We start from the raw sequence: 20038 nt of genomic DNA on the forward strand, positions 1-20038 counted from the left end.
TCTTGAAGGAAAGTTGGCAAGGTCTGGAATTTAGCACTGGCCTGGTGAGACAGATCCACAGAAAGTACTACAATGCTCTTCCATAAAACCACAGCTACACATGGCGTGAAAGGTTTGCTTTTCTAGGATATTTCTTATGTTCTTAGGCATATACATCCTTAGTACAAAGGCATTTCTCATCAACTCACCACACTGGCGCCTCATATTTTCCCAATAGATTTATTAATCATCATTGATGATGATCTATAGCTTGCATATGGAGCACTCTATAATGCTGACTGGCTAATAGGCATTCTACTGTCCTTTGTGAGACATAAGATAGGTCATTTTTAGGAAGCTAAATTTGCCATTTGTTTAAGTGTAGAGCTCAAAAAAATTCGAGCAGGTCCTACAACTTTAAAGAAATAATCATTGCCTTTAAAACAAGGTAATCATCTTTCAACAAAATATCCCTTACCACTTGGTTAGTCAGTTTTTAAAATCCTATCATTGGCCGAAGGATTCAAGTTCCAACGAGAATTTGAACAGCAATGAATGGTTCGAACAGTCAGACTTTCTACTCACAAGCATAAATATTTCATAATCCTTAGCAGTTCCATTTCCCTTGTGGTTCTGGAATACACAATATCTGTCTGATTTTTAAAAGAGGAAAAAAATCTGTTCTAACAAAACCCTTAATGGAACTGACAAGGTAGTGAGTATGGAGACCAAAAGAAATACAACATTTACAAGTGAAAAAGTTAGTAACAGGTTTATAGACAATCAAAATAAAAGCATTTGAAAATATGGAATAAATCTTATTTATCAATATATACAATTAAATATCAGCTCTATACTACTTTTTTTTTTACAATATCCTGAAAAATAAAAGTTCCAAGAAAATATCTGACTCACTGTGATACATAAGTATCCATAAGTCAGAATATGATACAATTACCTAGGTAAGTAAACATTCATTTTGAAGATGAAATAATCATGGATTTTATTTTTAATACCAAATGTTATCCAATAATTAACAGCATGTTAATACAAAACACATAGACTTTTAATTCTAGTTTTAAATATAAAACTCTTAAGATATTCAGACATCGTGTCTTGAACCGTTTCTCTCAGGCTGCTGAGAATAAGAATATACCTTTTTTTACTTTCTTGAGTATTTTGGCACTCTCCTATTTTTAATAATTCTCTGTGCAGCTGCAATCGTTCCATTTCTATAATTCTCAAGAGATCATCACGTGACTGTAACTCACTTTTCACCTCTGAGAGTCCTGCTTCCATGGCCTACATAAAAACATCAAACAGGTCCAGGGCTCACATTTGGATATCATGATTACAATATATTTAAAAACATTTAACCTCTATGAACCAGCCTAATTCCAGATTAACTGGTGTCGAGTCCTTGGTTGGCTCTGTCTTACAGAATTTCATTCCTTCATTCATTTACTCAACAAATATTTGCTGAGTCCTCATTATGTGCTCAACGCTGAAGTTATAGACATAGACTCTGTTCTCAGCGGGCTTATAGTCTAGTGATAAGGAGTAATCATTAATCACACAAATCCAGGCACACTGTATGTAAATCTGAGGGAATCATAAATGTATGTAAAAAATATTAGTGTAAAATTTGGATTAATGCCAGTAATGCCCAACTTAAAGACAACAGCCAAGAAGAATCTAATTTCAAAGCTGGCCTGCACAGTGAGTTATAAACCGTGGTCTACCGCTCCACTGTTGCCCAGTAATAGCCCTACTTTATCTGGCAACTAGAAACACCAGCAATCCTGTGAATCCAGTGTTTTATTCTGTTGATAAGAGGCTTGCGCAAGTTTAAAAAGCTGTTGGGAAGGGTCCAGGCAGGAGAGAGGAGGAGTAACAGTAATGGTGTTGGTTCCTGGGAAGGTAGGTGGAGTGGATCCAAAGGCCCAAGTAGAAGAATTGCCTAAAGCAAAAGGAAAGAAGGAAGGAAGATGGAATGTAGACAAGTATATGCAACTGGATATGGAGAGAGAAGACAGCAGCTCTCTGTTGGCTTCTATTTTCCTTGTGAAGTAAAAAGATGTCACTAGAAGGAGAAGGGGAGATGGGGGCAAGGGAATGATTTTTTTTTAGAGATTTTATTTATTTGAGAGAGAGGGAGAGAGAGAGCGTGCATGGGGGCCGGGTTGGGGAAAGAGGGGCAGAGGAAGAAGCAGACTCCCTGCTGAGTGGGAGCCTGATGCAGGCTTGATCCCGGACCCTGGGATCATGACCCGAGCCGAAGGCAGAGCTTAACTGACTGAGTCACCCAGGTGTGCCCATGAGAGTGGTTTTTAAGAGTGGAGGAGGTTTGAAATGGCCTGCAGTGAAATGGGAGAATCAGCTGATTGGAGCAACAGAAGAGGATTCCTGGCAGTGTTGAGTACTCATTTGAGATTTGTGACCATGACCCGATGAGTGATTTTCTCCAGCAGTATTTGGCTCTTCTCTGGGAGAGAGGTTATGGCAGAGTCCTTTCAAATCATCGGGTTTCTTCTACTGACTTATGGCAGGGAAACTAATATTTATTAAGTGTACCTGACCCAGGTCATCAAATCCATTGCCACTTTTAGTAGATGAGAAAATTGAGGGCCAGACTTGGTCCAGAGTCACAGAGCTTACAAGTGGCAGATTTTAGAAAAGACAAATCCAGGTCTTTTGGAACATTCAAAATGCAAAAATAATTTGTTTCATGCAACATTAGTGAAACAGCCCTGTAGTTTATTGGCAAAGACAGGGTGGGGTGTTACGAGGGTAGGAGGTTTCTCTACTAATAAAGGCTGTAGGAAACACTACAGACATCTTTAAAAATCATTTGTTCAATAACTCTGTATATATCAATAACAGATTTATATATAATCCACATACCATAATATTCACCCATTTATAGGATATAATTCGGTGGACTTAGTATGTTCACGAAGTTGTGCAGGCATCACTACTAATTCCAGAACATTTTCATCACAACCAAAATAAACCCAATACCCATCAGTAGTCACTTCCCATTTTCCCTCCCCCTAGTCCCTGGCAACCACGAATGTACATTCTGTCTCTATGGAACTACCCATTCTGGACATAGTCTTTGCGACTGGCTTCTTTCACTCAGCATAATGCTTTCGAGGTTCATCCATGTTACAGCATGGATCAATATTTTATTCCTTTTTGGTGATGGATAATATTTAATTGTATGAATATACCACACTTTTGTTTATTAGTTCATCAGTTGCTGGACATTTGATGTTTCTTCTTTTTGGCCATTATGAATAACACTGCTCTAAAATTTCATGTACAAGCTTTGGGCATATGTTTTCTTATTCATTAATTCTTACCCCAAAATTCACAGAGCCTAGAAATATAATTATGCAGACAGTATAGGACATATGGGTTCCCAGAGAAACTTTTCTTTTTTTAACCAAAGCCTTAAATTTATACATTTTCCAGGAGACCTAGAGACCTGGATTTGGGGAAGGACCTTGCTGTGATACTTTAGCCCCAGAAGTTCCTGGGCTGACTTGGAAATAAGAGGATAAATACATTCCAATAGGTGATTTAATAAACTTGTTTGGATGAAGGTGTGTTTGGATAAAGTCCCTGTTTCAAACAGTGGAGGTTTTTCAGATGAGCCTAAAATTTCAAAATAAACAAAAGAAATGTGAAACAATAGATTCGCAAGTAGAAAAACAAATTGACTTGATGTGAATGTCATCCATTACTTTGGCCAATTGAAGAAGGTGCCATGTGGGTTCTCTGCCTTGCAAATTTGCCCCCACTTGAAGCTGCATGTGGGCAACTAGGTCTTCCTTCACTCAGGGAAGGGGAGAGTAAGAAGGACCTAGCTTCGGGCCAATTTGAAATGCAGAGTCACCATGGACTAGGGTTAATTAAAATTCTGTAAAATATGATAATAATAGTTTATTTCTTTACTGTCATTAGAAAAGAATACCTATAAGACTGATATTTGGAGATACCATGTCACTAAGGAAAAAAAAGCTTATTTGTGATCTAGCTACCCCGGTAAGAGAATTTATGTCAAAATTGAAACTTTTCATAATATAAATCAATAATAATGATTTGACACGTTTTTCTAACATGAATGAATATACAAAATATTTTAATTATAATTGACAGAATTATGTAAATTGACTATAAAAGTATGAGAAAAGAAGCTTTGTTGATATAGATAAATTGAGAGTTGTTTTTTGACTTATGCAATATGCCTTTGAATTCAATGTTAATAATACTGAGTTGACACAGAATTAGTGAATTTGTTTAACTTAGATGTAGCTTTAAAATTGGCAAGCTTTTGCATAAAAGCCAAATTAATTATTTGTCACTGTGGATGCAAATATTTAGGAAAGTGACTCTGTGGTACCTGATTCAGTGACTAAAACACTCTCAAGTTTGTTTGGAACAACTTAGGTACATAAACCTACCTTTTTTTAAAAACTCGACCCCCAACATGGGGCTCGAGTTCACAACCTCAAGATCGAGAGTTGCATATGCTCTACCGACTGAGCCAACCAGGAGCCCCTGTAAATCTACTTTTTTTAAACTGTAAATTTTATGACATCTAAACACAGGTCAAGTATTTCCAGTGACTACTTGGCTTCCAAATTGGGAGATATGTGGTAAGTGTAAATACACACCAGACTTTGAGGACTTAGTATGAAAAGAAATGGAAAATATCTCATTATTTCATTAATAACTTTTTACATTGATTGTATGTTGAAATGATAACACTTTAGATATGTGATGGATTGAGTAAAATATATTACTATTATGTATTAATTTCACCCATGTCTTCTGACTTCTTTTGATGTGGTTACTAGAAAAATTTAAATTGTATCTATGGCTTGCATTATATTTCACTGCACAGTGTGGCTCTAGTACCTTACTGACCCATTAACAAGCAAACAAAAAGGTCAATTTCGGGGGGCAGAGGTATTAGAAAAATGCAGAACAATTTCTTTTTGTCATTAACCTCCAATGGGAAATGCTGCACATTTAAAACATGTGAGTATAGTATAGTACAGTAAATAAATATGTGCGATGCAATTAATACCTATACTGACACATTTCAGAGTTGTGGAAAGACAAGTGAGATGTGATTCATGTGAAAATCCAGATGCATCTGGCATTCAAGTGTGTTGTAAACTAAAGAGAATTTTATATACAACAAGTGACAGTAATTCAAACTGAAACGGTTGTCTTTTTAAATTCATGTGCAAGATGTGGAGCACTGTCACATGACAGGTTTTTGCAAAAAGAGAAGAGAAACTTCTTTCTAAATATATGCACTGGCTAAGTGATTATTTACCTCCAATGATTCCCATTTGGTAAAATATAAATTTTGTACAACAAGTTTAAGGCCCATCTGTTTAGTTAGAAATTCACCTGTAAACCTTCAAATCAGCTACCAAATAGTAAATAATTGATATCTTCTTATTCCGCATTTGCTTTAAAGCAAGAGAATGAAACATAGCTCACATTTGGAAATAAAACAGGGAAAAGGCCAAATGAAAGCATTATTTTCAGCATTTGTCTTCTACACACATCAAAAACAAGTAGTGTTTCCTTGGTCATAGAAATCTTATCTGTTAGCTACCTTGAAGTTTCTGAACCAAAGTACTTCTTAAAGATCTTTTCATTAAAGCTTTAACGTATTTTTATGTGTCAAGCATACTCCAGAATAATTTGGTTTGTTTTTTAATACATGTGATTCTTTTGTAAAATATAAAATGGAGATTCTTAGTTTAAATTTAATAATGTTTCTAGATCCAAGAATAACTAAATGATTTTTGTTTGGTGAATACAAATCTGTAAAAATAACTTTGGCAAATATTCTCATAGAAATTGCTATATAAATAAAAATAACGGTCATATTAAGATGTATCATTAACGGGCGCCTGGGTGGCTCAGTTGGTTAAGCGACTGCCTTCGGCTCAGGTCATGATCCTGGAGTCCCGGGATCGAGTCCCGCATCGGGCTCCCTGCTCAGCGGGGAGTCTGCTTCTCCCTCTGACCCTCTTCCCTCTCATGCTCTCTATCTCTCATTCTCTCTCTCTCAAATAAATAAAATCTTTAAAAAAAAAAATGTATCATTAACTATGAAAAACATCATAAAATAGAGTAGAAAACTGGTGAAGAATATGAGTAAAATAATATTTCAAAACTTAAAGCAAGGTTTCTCAACCTCAGCACTATCTATACTTTGGTCTGGATAATTCTTTGTTGTGGGGGTTGTCTTGTGCATTTTAGGATGTGTAATAGTATGTCTGGCCTCTACGCACTAGATGTCAATCACATCCCTTTCCCCTGTTGTGACAATCACAAATATACCCAAGCATCGCCAGGTGTCACTTGGGGAGCAAAGTCACTCCACTAGAGAATCACTGATTTAAAGGAAAGTCGTAACGATTAGGGGCAACTAATACTGTTATTTTATAAACTTTGGTATAAATAACAATAGGAATATTTCACAACTGATTGACTTCTATGAGGAGCTGGGTTTTTATTTTGTTAGTATATATTCAGGAATATTAATAAATTATTATGTATGTTGATATACGTATATATCAGGAAAAGTCAAAGTGGATAACATGGACTTTCCTTAGCCCAGACGAGCTAAGGAGCCTTCTCAGGAGTGCGTGCATGTAAGCCCTTACATGGCGGGAGGATGAGTCATATCCTGTTGGACCTGGGTCAGGAGGGCAAATCGATTAAATGATATTGCTAAAGGACAGGGAAGCCTTGGCCTTCAAGTAGTCTGAGGCCTCTAACCTCCTGCTACACGTTCAGACTCTTTGGTTGCACTTTCTCTCTTCTTATCAGTAGGTGTGCCAGTGTGAGAAGTATTCATTTAAGGCATTCACTTGGAGAGAGGGAAGAGATTATGAACGGGGAATGTTAATTTATTAATGTTTCTCAATGTACACTCTTCCTCTATTGCAACACTCTTTCTTTTAACCAGATTCTCCAACTTCCTTCCTGGAAAAATATAAAAGATAAAGTTCTGAGAAGCAGAAAGATGGGGCTGGTCAAGGAAAGCATGACAGAGAAAGTCAGTCATGCTGCGAAGAGAGGGAAACAGAGGCTCTTTCTAGAATACAGGATAAGAGTAGCCACTTCTGTTTTACAAGTGAGCCAAAGAACCAAAAGCTGAACCTCAGCCTATAAATGAGGATGTTCTTGGATGCTGTAATAGGTCCAAACAAAATTCTTTTGGCGAGATTAAGAGGAACTGATGTTAGTGAAGAAGCTGAGCCTCACCGAAGCATACAAACAGACTTCATAACTGGGCTCACTCATGAAATACGTTTAGGGCAAACTAAAGAGAACAGAACAGAAAATAGATTTCTGGGGACCAGAACCAAAAAGACCTTGAAAAGGGACAAAGAGGACCGACTCCTCAGTCTGTGCTGGATGACCTAAAGCCCAGGGGAGAAAATGTGGGAAAGACCCACAAATACACTCTACTTGCTTATTGATTGTGATTCTGGTGCAGACTCTAGCAGTACAAAGACAGCAGCAGAATGTCTTGAAATAAACGCCAGAGGCATGACCAGTTGTCCCAGGCCCAAGGAGATGGAAAAGGAAGCCCCTGAGAGAAAAATCTCCTCAGAAGCAAGCCCCTCAGAAGCAAGCCCCTGCAAGCCCCTCAGAAGGGACCAGGTAGGCTGACGGGCAAACTGAACACACGGAAGCCACCTGACAGCCTCTCGAGTAGAAGAGTAAGGGCTAGTCTTACTTACGTTATAGCAAAGCTGGAGAAAACACCATCAGTATCTCCCCTATTTCTAGACAATTTGTGGCTTGTTCAGCGCTTAGGATTTGTGGTTTAGCTTGCTTTGTTTGTTTACATCTATATTCTGATTTGTATTAGAATAACACCCCCCTCCCCACATGAAGCTGGATCTGGGGATGGAGGAGTGTCCCTCTCTTAGAAACGCCATGGAAGCGGAGAAGCTGGGAGCCTTGTGTTCGGCCCCCTACAGACATGGAGAAAGAGGAACATGGAGGAGTAGATGTTGGCAGAGAAAGAAATAAAAGAACTAGTCCCATACATAGTGCTGCAGGATGGGAGGACGAGGAGTTGGCGGAAGATGAAAAAATGACCCTGGGAGTTTAAGTGGTAGAAGATCCCGAGGAATACCTTAGAGAAGTGGAAGTCTGCTCAGATAGTGGCCTCCGAAGTATATCTCAGCATGAGGAAGGGACAGAGTAGGACTGAGAATGGGCCAGCTGACATGTTTGAGTTGGTAGAAAAAGGCTGAATGCTTGTAGGTGGGAGATAAGACTAAAACGGGGGATAAAACTATAGAATGTGTCAACTAACTGGGATATCCATGAATAAGAAATATGTATTTAGTAAAGAAATTGGTAATGACCAATTTTGATGTATGCTGTATTACTTTCCTGTGATGCAGAAGTAAACAAGAAAGAGTGAGAAAGAGAAAAGAAAGAAAGAAAAGAAAGAAAAAGAAAGAAAAAGAAAGAAAGAAAGAAAGAAAGAAAGAAAGAGAGAGAGAGAGAGGGAGGGAGGGAGGGAGGGAGGGAGGAGGAAAGAAGGAGGAAGGGAGGGAGGAAGGAAGAGACAGACAAGACTGTTGGGTTAAGAAGAAAATTAATGCTTAGAAAAACCAGCAATCGTATTTGCCAACGTAGAGATTACCTAAAAACAAACAAATGAACAAAAAACCCCCGAACTCCAGGCTACTTGGCAAATGATCATGGTAAAGTGAACGGTGATAAATCCCAGGGAGTGACCTCCGTGCCTCTCACTGAGGTAATCAGATTGTTGAACCCTTACTGATCTCCTGGATCTCCAATGCAGGAATCCTGCAAGTCAAGGAGGCCCAGGGTCAGAGAGATTCGTGGGGCCACAGGCGACATGGGGCCAGAGGGCCACAGGTGTTAGGCCCCGGGGTCTGTGAGCACTGTTCTAGCCTGATCATGCATCATTCGATACTGCTGTAGAACTCATGTTCACTCTGGTGGGGAATAGCATCTATGGGATTGCCGAATTTACTCATCAAGTGAGAATTACTTACTAAGAGGAACTAGGAATTGAATTTACACATGGAATAGAAAATTAGCTTTCTAATCCATATACCTGTTCAGTCACGATTTCTACAACTCGTGGATGGTATCAGTTGTAAAATAAAGAATCACCTGGCACTGTCTTTGGTACATCTTCAGTTCTTGTAAGAGCTTCTGATTTTCATCTTGTAACTTATTCCTGCTTAATGCTATTTCACTCACAGCTGACTTTAGTTTTTCAATAATGAACTCATCTCTTTCACTTGCTTCGCAACTGTGATCCAGGTCACACATCAACTGAGGATCTTCCGAGCTGTGGTCTTCTGTGCACTGTTTTTTACCGCTGAGTTGAGTTTGGTAACTTTGTGCCTGTTTCTGAGAAAAATTAAGACTGTGTCGATGAAACGGAGAACATCGTATATAAGCTTCCATAAACAACATTTAAGAATGAGAGAAAAGACTTGGGAGAATTATTTTTCGATATGTTTATAATGGAGCTTCGCTCTTTGTAATTCAGTCTTCTGTTTTTTTCTAAAACCTCAATTTCGGATGATGTAAAGAGAAAATATATTTGTAGAACCTCAGAGCAGACATAGAGTAGGGGAGGGGGCTTAGAGTAGGGAAATCTTATTAAACAAGAAAAAAATGTTCAGAAGAGGAAAATCGTGGATACAATTACACAATAGTTGAAACAGTCTATAGGATGAAAAATAAACAAAATTAAACAAAGACAGACTGTAGGAAAGAGTTGTCAACACATATAACAAGGGTTAATAATTCTTAATGTACAAAAACTTCTACACATTCATAAGAAAAAGAGAAACAACACAAAAGAAGAATTGACAAAATTTATAAACAGGCAATTCACAGAAAAGGAAATGGAAAAGACTAAGAAGGATAGGAAGAGATGCTCTTACAAGTAGTCAGAGAAATGCAAAGCAAATCAAGCCATTCTGCTATCAGTCCAAGTTGCTAAAAATCAAAAGACTGATAACATTCCATGTTGGTGAAAGTATGAGTACCCCACAGACTGTTCACGAATGGAAATTACTATAACCTTTTGGGAAGTAATATGCTAGCTAGTATTTATTTAAGAAATTTAAATGGACAAAATACTCTTTGGCTCAAGAATCATTTCTAGGATTTTTAATCTAACAAAAGAAAAACAATAACATTTGAAGATGTATGTACAAGGATATTTGTTACAGTATTACAATAGCAAAAAAACTAGAAACAACTTGAATGTTCATCAATAAAGAAATGATTGAAAGAATTAAGGTATAGGTACAATGTACTATGATATATATGGTAATAGAAACGATTTTATTAAATATTATGCAGAATTAGGTAATGACTTGAAAGAATACTCATGAGGAAGGACAATTATTAAAACAACAAAATTTTAAAAAGGAAAAAATATACAACTTCCCCCAAATACATACTTTACATGTTTGTACAAACAAAAGAAAAAGTATGGAAAGAAAAACACCTATTAAGTGTTTGTATTAAATTGATAAGAATGGAGAAGATGATGCTATTAATTTTACATTGGATTATTTTGTATTGTTAGATTCAGAGAACATATATAACTTAGGTAATTTAAGTAACGTAAAGAATGAAAAATAAGAAACAAAACCAAAATCAAACAAAAACCATAGTTTCTCACTGGCTTTAATAAAAATTCCAAATCCTTGGCCAAGATTTTAAGGCTTATTATAATCTGTATTCAACTCACCAGGCTTACCATCTCCTACCATTCCTCGCTTTCCACAGGGACTCCCAACCAATGGGCCCATTTTCTAAACCCAGAATTTGCCTTTTGCTCTCTTGCTTCAGTGATTTTGCTCCACCACCCAAAATACATTCTCAAAATACATCCATTCTTCAAGGGCTAGCCTCAGTCCTACTCCTGCTGGAGGGTATTTCCTCACTATCTCAGCCCAAATTTTTCCCTCACTCTTCTGAACTCTAAAAGGATCTCCCATTTGCTTGCCATTAATTATCTGTAAATATGTACATCTGTTATCTCTACCTCTAAGCTGTAAGGTTCTTGAGGTCAGGAACCAAGCAATCTTAGACTTTCTAAGTGACTAGCCCATAGACATGCAAAAACATACGTTATTTAATGATATAATAGCAATGGTACTTTTAAAAGTACCACCCTTTGAGACATGTAGACTAAATGCACCATTACAAATTTTCATGCACTTGCGACTTTACCCAGTGTTAGACCTACTCTGGTTATTTTCCCTTGGTTGGGATTTCCATCTGCAATAAGATTGATTATAAAGACAGTAATAGTTAACCTCTAATTTTTTCTAAGAGGATAGTATTAGGTAATGTACCTGAAATTGATTACACTTCTCAGATAATAATTTTTGTTGAGCATCTAAAGAAACCAGATGAGTCTGATATAGTATCTCTTGCTTGTCCCATTCTCTTGATTTTGCTCTAAATTCCTTTTAAAAAAGTGGAGGGACAAACATAAATTGAAGAAAAGTATTCACTTAAAAGCACAATGAGTAAGGCTTCTTTCATTTGTACACCTTCATTCTAAACAACTACATTCATTCTTTCCCCATTTGGAGAACAAAATAAATACTGAATCACTCATCTTGGATTTATTACTAGATACAGCTTCCGATTCTTGTCACCAAACCTGTATCCTTAATTTCGTTTTTGTTTTTATGGGATAAGGCTTGGACTGATTTGGTGACTTTGTCCCTTGTGGTTTTCAAAGCTACTGTCCAAGGTAAAGCCAAAATCAACTCATTCTGGGGAACAGAACAACCATCTAATTTAGGATACCAGCAGAGCTACCCTGGGGAAGAAGTGGTGGAATGAGCTTGATACAACATACTCGGTTCTACAAGTTTTTGTTCAAAGTAGTATATTCGTAGAACATGAATGTTCACAACTTAACACAAGGAAAGGATATGGCTTTGGGAATCAATCATTCAAGGAAAGCTATAAATTAGGAGGCCCCTTACAGTAATTAAAGATGACTTGAAATTGAGGGGTGGTCATAAGGTTGGAAAAATGTGGCTAGGCCCCTTTTAAATATATGATAATACCTTATGATAAATAGACCATATTTATTAAGATAAATGGAAACAGTTCATATAAAGTTATTGACTTTGATTCTGACATTCAACAATTTAAAATTAGGTACACGAAAACAGGGTCTTCAATAATAGTGACGAATTTACAAAACTAGGCTCTTGTACAAAATAGCTAATATTTCAAATTAGTACAATGCAGACTTTTAAAATTCCTGTTTACTTTTAATTTTGGAGGGAGTCTGGAGTCAGAAGTCAAAATATGGGCAAGGTTGACTTACACGGTTCATATCTTTCAGTTAATACTAGTATTTAGCAACACCACCCAACAATCTCAATCTTGAAAATAAGTATTTCCCAGCATGCTTTAAGAGGAGGCAGGGGCAGTAACCTCAATTCTTTACAAATTCTACAACAGGTAGAAATGAGGTCAAGAATGAGGCCAAGCAGGCTAGAAATATGGGTCACAGACATCAGCAGGTGCTCACAACAGTCCTGGCTTTCTTGATCTTACAGATGTATTGGTTTCAAGACTGGTTTCAAGCCAGCACAATATATCCAGTAGTTATGGGACCATACAGAGACCTAGGGACTTTTATGAGGATTTTTGCAGAGACTGAAGTTTGTCCCCCGCCAGGTTCTGGAGAGTCTGTAGACTTGCCTAAACCTCCAGAGTAAGTTCTCCATGGCTGGAAAAGGTTTTCTGGATCAAGGTTGAGAGTGGGTCAGGGTCATTAAGATTAGAGTTTCTAGGGGAAGTCCATTATTATATATGTTTTTTAATCCCTTTACTAAATACTGGAAGATGGAACTAACTTTTCTTTAGTGATGGTTCTAGGTCAGGGACTCTACAAACCTCCACCTGTAAGATGGCTTTAACTTTTTAGTATGAACATTTCACACTTACATAAAAGTAGAGATTTAAAAAACTCCCGTGTACCCGTCACCCAGTTTGACCACCATCAACCTAACCATCTCCATTCTGCCTCTCTTGCCACCCTTTCTTTGTTGGACTAATTTAAGGCAACTTCCAGACCTCATGTATTCTCACCCCTAAATGCTTCAGTGTGCGTCTAAATGTATACATACGTGTATTTTTTCTCCCATAACCACAATGTCACGTATAAGGTATTTTAACCCCATCTATTGGTGAAAAAATGAAATCTCTGTGAGACTAACAACTTGCTTGTATCACAAGGCAAATAAATGAGTCAGTCAGGAAGTGTTTTAAATTATAAACTGTCATGTTCTTCCACATCAACATGCTATTTCCCACTTCTCTATTACTATACCAGTGAATAAACATTTGTCCCAAAGGAAAAACATGCTTAGATGTAGACTAAAACTGGGACAGCCCATCTCTTACACATTAATTTTTCATATGGCTCTAAGTAAAAACAGGTACATGAAGTGTCTCCACAATTATACAGATTAGACTCCCTACACAGTGTGCTTAAAGATTATTATATAAGTACAAACCTATCAGGTTATAAATATCTATATCTATATATATAGATTTTTTTGTTTTTTGTTTTTGTTCTTATTCCTACTCAGAGAGGAGGGGCAGGGCAGAGGCGGGAGGGGGAGAGAGAATCTCAAGCAGCCTCCATGCCCAGCATGGAGCCTGACATGGGGCTCGATCTCATGACCCCGATTTCATGACCTGAGTTGAAATCAAGAATCGGACGCTTAATCGACTGAACCACCCAGGTGCCCCAGCTCATATTTTGCTACTAATTTCATCTATAAATTCATGAAATCTATTTTATGTAAATATTTCATTCCCTAAATATAAAAATGTTCACAAAAAGTATTTAATATTACTTTCAGGACTTCTTTTTTTTTTTTTTGGCTGTACAATTTACATGACTGTGGTTGTCCCATAAAACCCCATGAGAAGTCAATCAAAAGGCTAATCAGTGACTTGATCTCTGCATTTTCAGTGAAGGCATATGCATCACAGTGCACATCTTTGGGCATCTTCTATGAGACCAGGATATTTCTGAAGCCAGTCTGGTCACACCACCATAAGAGCCAGGTGGTTACACATGGTGCATTTTCCTGCAGAGTCAATTTTATTAAGCAGTAGTAATTTTGTATTTAAAAAAAACATATATTATTCAGAATACAGGAATTTAAAAGCTAAAACCCAAGCTTTCCAGCAAAGTTCTTGCAACGGGCTGGTTTTAGGACTACGATCCTAGATTTTCTTTCTTCTTTTAAAGATATTTTGGAGGGAAAGTCTGAGAAGGTCTGTGAATTGAAGAGTAAAATGATGAAAATCAAACGAGGCAATGACAAGTAGAGGAGGAAGGAGATAAGAGGCAGGACACCAGGGAAAGGGGCAAATCTGGGCTGGAATACAAGGGGTAAGAGAAAGGAACTGACCAAAGATCCCTAAGTATCTGCCCGGGTGACTGGGAGAGGCCAGCCATCATCTACTGGAGAAGTAGAAGGAAGGGAACTTGGGGCGCCTGGGTGGCTCAGTCATTGGGCATGTGCCTTCAGCTCGGGTCTTGATTCCAGGGTCCTGGGATCGAGCCCCGCATCGGGCTCTCTGCTCAGCGGGAAGCCTGCTTCTCCCTCCCCCACTCTCCCTGCTTGTGTTCCCTCTCTCGCTGTGTCTTCCTCTGTCAAAAAATAAATAAAAAATCTTAAAAAGAAGAAAGGGAACTCATTGGCTGGTGATGGTGAGAGGGATGCTGGGGTTTAGGGCTTGAGAACAAAAGAAGGAACAGAGTGGGCTAACTTGAGGTCAATTAATGAACGATAATGGAAGCCCTAGGAACTGGGCTCAGGTTAGAGAACAGGAATTTATAGTAGAATCCATCTGCTGTTACATGACTTCTAGCAGGAGTGCTCAAGAGCACAGGGAAGAAAAATAGCGGGTTTGTTTTTTCCAAGGTTGGGAAGTTAAGGGATAAAAATAAGTGCATCCGTGAATAGTAAGCCTTTTTAGGGATGCAGATCTCAGAAGCTCTGGGTGATATATGGTGGCTCTCTTGGAGTGGCACTACGTCTTTAAGAAAAAAAACCCTGAAACGCCAAGCCCTGTTCCAAAAACTGTTATGAGGCTTCTTTGGGATTTAAGTACCTAATAGTTAAATAGCCATTAAAAGATTTATTAGATATTCAATTTAACTGACCCCAGGGATGTCCTTCAATTTCACTCAACATCTGCAGTTTCTTTGAACTCTATTTCTTTTTGGCTCTCCAAAAATGCTGATCTGTATAAAAGATGCATAAATCAAAGTGATGTATTAATTCGCTAAGTGCCTAAAGGGAAGGTGCCCTAAGAAAATACAGTGAATGAGAAGCTGATTTGTAATGGTGTTTGCTACCACAGCTGTGAGTGCCATGGTGCTCAGCGGAGACGGCCAGCCCACCACAGCTGCAGAAATCGATCCTGACCACGCATGAAAGACACTAAGAAAGTACAGACGGCTCACCTCTAATTTCTGGTTCAAATTGCTCATTTCAAAGGGTATTTCTTCTCTGAGGTGTGGTAACTCCTTTCGCCGAACTTTACTTTGTTTCATCTGGTGCAGTCTCAGTTTCTCAAAGCTATTCGTCAGTTTGGAAAACTGGAAGTAAGAGAGAAGGCTAAAGTCTCACTGTGGCTGGTGTTTCTGACTCGAATTCACGAGAGTTCTTTTCTTGGGCACCTCTTTGAAGATTTAAGTCATGACTGGAAAATGCGGTAATGCTTAAATGTTCTGATTAGTGAAGACACGACCAATTATTAAACCTAAATTATTGAAGCTGAACACCATTCGGTTTTCATGTAAATTTGGGACTTCACTAACTGCACAGTTAAATGATTCTCCCGATAAATATTTTGTTTAGCTTTGTCTTAACCGTATGTAGCAAAGCTTACAAGTTTTAAAAACCAAGTTTTTTTCTTTTATTTAGTGCCATCTTGTGTTGACAATTTCAATTTCAGTAAATTCTATAAAATAACAAGTGTATATTTTATTCAAGAAAACTGAATACTGAATTTAAAAGATACAAACAGCATAAACTACTTATTCATGTTGATCTGAGTTTAAATAAATTTAAGTATCAAATTGCTACAATCTTTTTCTTACCAATGGTTCTTTTTTTTTAAGATTTTGTTTTTATTTATTTGACAGAGAGAGACACAGCGAGAACAGGATCACAAGCAGGGGGAGTGGGAGAGGGAGAAACAGGCCTCCCGCTGAGCAGAGAGCCCGACGCGGGGCTCGATCCCAGGACCCTGGGACCATGACCTGAGCCAAAGGCAGATACTTAACGACTGAGCCCCCCAGGTGCCCCTTTCCAATAATTCTTTTAACTTAGTGCTATTTTTTCTGTTTCTTGTTATACCTTCAAATAATAAATTAAAAGCAGCTTGGTCCATCAACATTTGTAAAGAAATCTCTAGATAACTATTTATGAAAGTTCTTTGATTTTATTTTGAATTTTGAAATAATTATACAGTATAATTATATGGTATAATATTAAACCCAGGAAATTCACATTGGTACAATACATGTGTATAGTTTTATGCCATCTTCACATATGTAGATTTGTGTGACCACAACCACAATCAAGATACAGAACCATTCCAACAGCACAAAGACCTCCCTGCCTTTGTAGTGACACTCATACCTCTCATCTTCCCACCCCTAACCCCTGGCAACTACTAATTTGTTTCTATCTCTATAATTTTGTCATTTGAGAATGTTATAAAATGGAATCAAATAGTATATGACATTTTGAGATTGGCTTTTTTCAGTCAGCGTAATGCCATGAAGATGCATGCTTGTATCAATAGTTCATTCCTTCTTATTGCTCAGTATTATTCCATGGTATGGATGGAACCACGGTTTCCTTGACCATTCATTGAGACATTTTGGTTATTTCCAGTTTTTGGCTACTACAAATAAAGCTATGAATGATCGTGTCTACTTATCTAATATTAGTCACTTGCTTTCTTTTTCTCATATCATTTTAAAATGGAGATATAGAGTGCCAAACTGTGAAAGAGCCAAGATGTCCATTGACAGATGAATGGATAAAGAAGATGTGGTGTATATATACACAATGGAATATTATGCAGCCATCAAAAGGAATGAAAGCTTGTCATTTGCAACAACGTGGATGGAACTGGAGGGTGTTGTGCTGAGTGAAATAAGTCAATCAGAGAAAGACATGTATCATATGACCTCACTGATATGAGGAATTCTTAATCTCAGGAAACAAACTGAGGGTTGCTGGAGTGGTGGGGGTGGGAGGGATGCGGTGGCTGGGTGATAGACATTGGGGAGGGTATGTGCTATGGTGAGTGCTGTGAATTGTGTAAGACTGTTGAATCACCGACCTGTCCCTCTGAAACAAATAATACATTATATGTTAAAAAAAAAAAAAGAAGATAGCAGGAGGAGAAGAATGAAGGGGGGGGAATCAGAGGGGGAGATGAACCATGAGAAATGATGGGCTCTGAAAAACAAACTGAGGGTTCTAGAGGGGAGGGGTGAGGGGATGGGTTAGCCTGGTGATGGGTATTAAAGAGGGCACGTTCTGCATGGAGCACTGGGTGTTATACACAAACAATGAATCATGGAACACTACATCAAAAACTAATGATGTAATGTATGGTGATTAACATAATAATAAAAAATTTTTTTTAAATGGAGATAAAATTCACCTACCATAAAAATCACTTTTTAAAATATAAAATTCATTGGTTTTTAGTATATTCACAAAGTTGTGCAACCATCATATTACCTAATTTCAGAATATTTTCATTACCTCAAAAAGAAACCCCAGAATATTAGAATGATTATACATTTCTTCCTGCCCCCAGTCCCTAGAAACTACTAATCTATTTTCTGTCTCTATGGATTTGCCTATTCTGATCATTTCATATTAATGGAATCATATATTACATGGTCTTTTGTGTCTGGCTTCTTTCACTTAACATAACGCTTTTAAGGTTTATCAGTGTTGTAGCATGGATCAATACTTCCTTCCTTTTTGTGGCTGAATAGTATTCCGTCACATGGATATGTCACATTTTGTTTAACCCTTCGTTAATTGATGGACATTTGGGTTCTTTCTAATTTTTGAATATTACAAATAGTGCTGCTATGAACACTTGTGTACAAGTTTCTGTGTGGATATATATATTTATTTCTCTTGGGTACACAACTAGGAATGGAATTGCTGGATCATATGGAAACTCTGAGTTCAACTTTTTAAGGCACTGCCAATCTGTCTTTCAAAATGTACCATTTCCCAGTACTACTGGGAACGTACAGGGTTCTAATTTCTCCATGTCCTCATTGACACTTGCCATTGTCCATCTTTTTGATTATAGCCATTCTGGTCAGTGTGAATGGGTATCTCATGATTTGATTGGCATTTCCTTAATGACTCATGATGTTGAGCATTTTTTTCATATGCTTATTGGACACTCGTATACCTTCTCTGGAAAAATGTCTATTCATATCTTTGCTCATTTTAAAGTTAGGTCATTTGCTTTTTATTATTGACTAGTATGAGTTATTTTTTTTTTTATTCTGGACACTAGTCCCTTATCAGATATATGTATTGTAAATATTTTCTCCCACTTCGTGAGTTGTTTCTTCACTCTCTTGATGGTGTCCTTTGAAGCACAGAGGTTTTTTAATTTTGGTGAAGTTAAGTTCATCTGATTTTTCTTGTGCTTTTGGTGCCAAATCTAAGAAATCATTGCCTAATCCAAGTTCATGAAGATCTACTCCTTTGTTTTTCTCTAAGAGTTTATAGATTAAGTTTTTACATTTAGGTCTTTAATCCATTTTGAGTTAACTTTTGTCTATGGTTTAGGTCTGACTTAATTCTTTTACATGTGGATATTCAGTTGTCTCTTTACTGTTTGTTGAAAAGACTATTCTTTCTCCACTGTATTATCTTGGCACCACTTCTGCCTTCTTTTGATTAATATTTGCATGGTATTTTTCTACCTTTTTATTTCAACTTACCTATATAGTTATGTCTGAAGTGAGTTTCTGGAACAGAACATATAGTTAGGTCATATTTTCTTAATTTACTCTGTCAATCTCCATCTTTTAACTGATGTATTTAGAAAATTCCCTTAATGTAATCATTGATATATTAGAGCTTAAGCCTTACTCTTGTTGTTCTTTTCTGTTTTCCAGTTCTTGGTTTCTCTATTTTAGCTTTTATGTCTTCTTCAGTGTTATTTGAGCATTATTTAGAATTCTATTTTGGTTTATTTATAGTGTTTTTTAATGTATCCATTTGAATAGCTTTTTCAATTGGTGCTCTAGGTATTACATTATATATATGTAACTCATTACGGCCTACTGGTGTCAACATTTTACCAGTTCAAGTGAAATGCAGAAGTCTTACTTTTTTTTTAAAAGATTTTATTTATTTATTCATAAAAGACAGAGAGAGAGAGAGAGAGAGAGAGAGAGAAGGCAGAGGGAGAGGCAGGCTCCCTGCTGAGCAGAGAGCCCAATGCGGGACTCGATCCTAGGACCCTGGGATCATGACCTGAGCCGAAGGCAGACGCTTAACCATCTGAGCCACCCAGGCGCCCTGTGAAGTCTTACTTTTCTTTATGTCCCTTTGCCCTGACCCATTCATAATATTATTGTCTTAAGTATTTCCTCAACATACATTAAGAGCCGCATTAGACATTGTTATAAATTTTGCTTTAGCTGTCAAACAATTTAGAAAACTCAAAGAGAAGGATAGTATTACATTTACCCATTTTTTAACTCTTTCCATTGTTTTTTCTTCCTCCCTGATGTCTCAAGATTCTTTCTTTGCCATTTCCTTTCCGCTAAAGGAACTTTCTTTAGCCATTATTTGAAGGTAAGTTTATTGGTGACAAATTCTCTTAGTTATCCTTCATTTGAGAAGGACTTGATTTTCCCTTCATTCCTAAG

General features: G+C 37.3%; 1 protein-coding gene across 14 annotated transcripts in view; it reads right to left on the reverse strand.

Moving 5' to 3' along the window:
* Positions 1-20038, reverse strand: part of DEUP1 (deuterosome assembly protein 1) — an 82923-nt gene that overhangs the window by 37284 nt on the left and 25601 nt on the right. For 12 of the 14 annotated variants that reach the window (XM_027581430.2, XM_027581428.2, XM_027581433.2 and 9 more), the window contains 4 exons: positions 15563-15697; positions 11400-11513; positions 9187-9429; positions 1136-1281 (listed from right to left, as the gene is read on the reverse strand). In XM_027581430.2, the coding sequence (XP_027437231.1) occupies positions 1136-1281; positions 9187-9429; positions 11400-11513; positions 15563-15697 (638 nt within the window). The remainder of the gene's footprint in view (positions 1-1135; positions 1282-9186; positions 9430-11399; positions 11514-15562; positions 15698-20038) is intronic. The other 2 variants (XM_027581438.1, XM_027581439.1) reach the window with 2 other exon arrangements.

The sequence above is a fragment of the Zalophus californianus genome, chromosome 11, assembly GCF_009762305.2.
Source record: "Zalophus californianus isolate mZalCal1 chromosome 11, mZalCal1.pri.v2, whole genome shotgun sequence".
NCBI lineage: Eukaryota > Metazoa > Chordata > Mammalia > Carnivora > Otariidae > Zalophus > Zalophus californianus.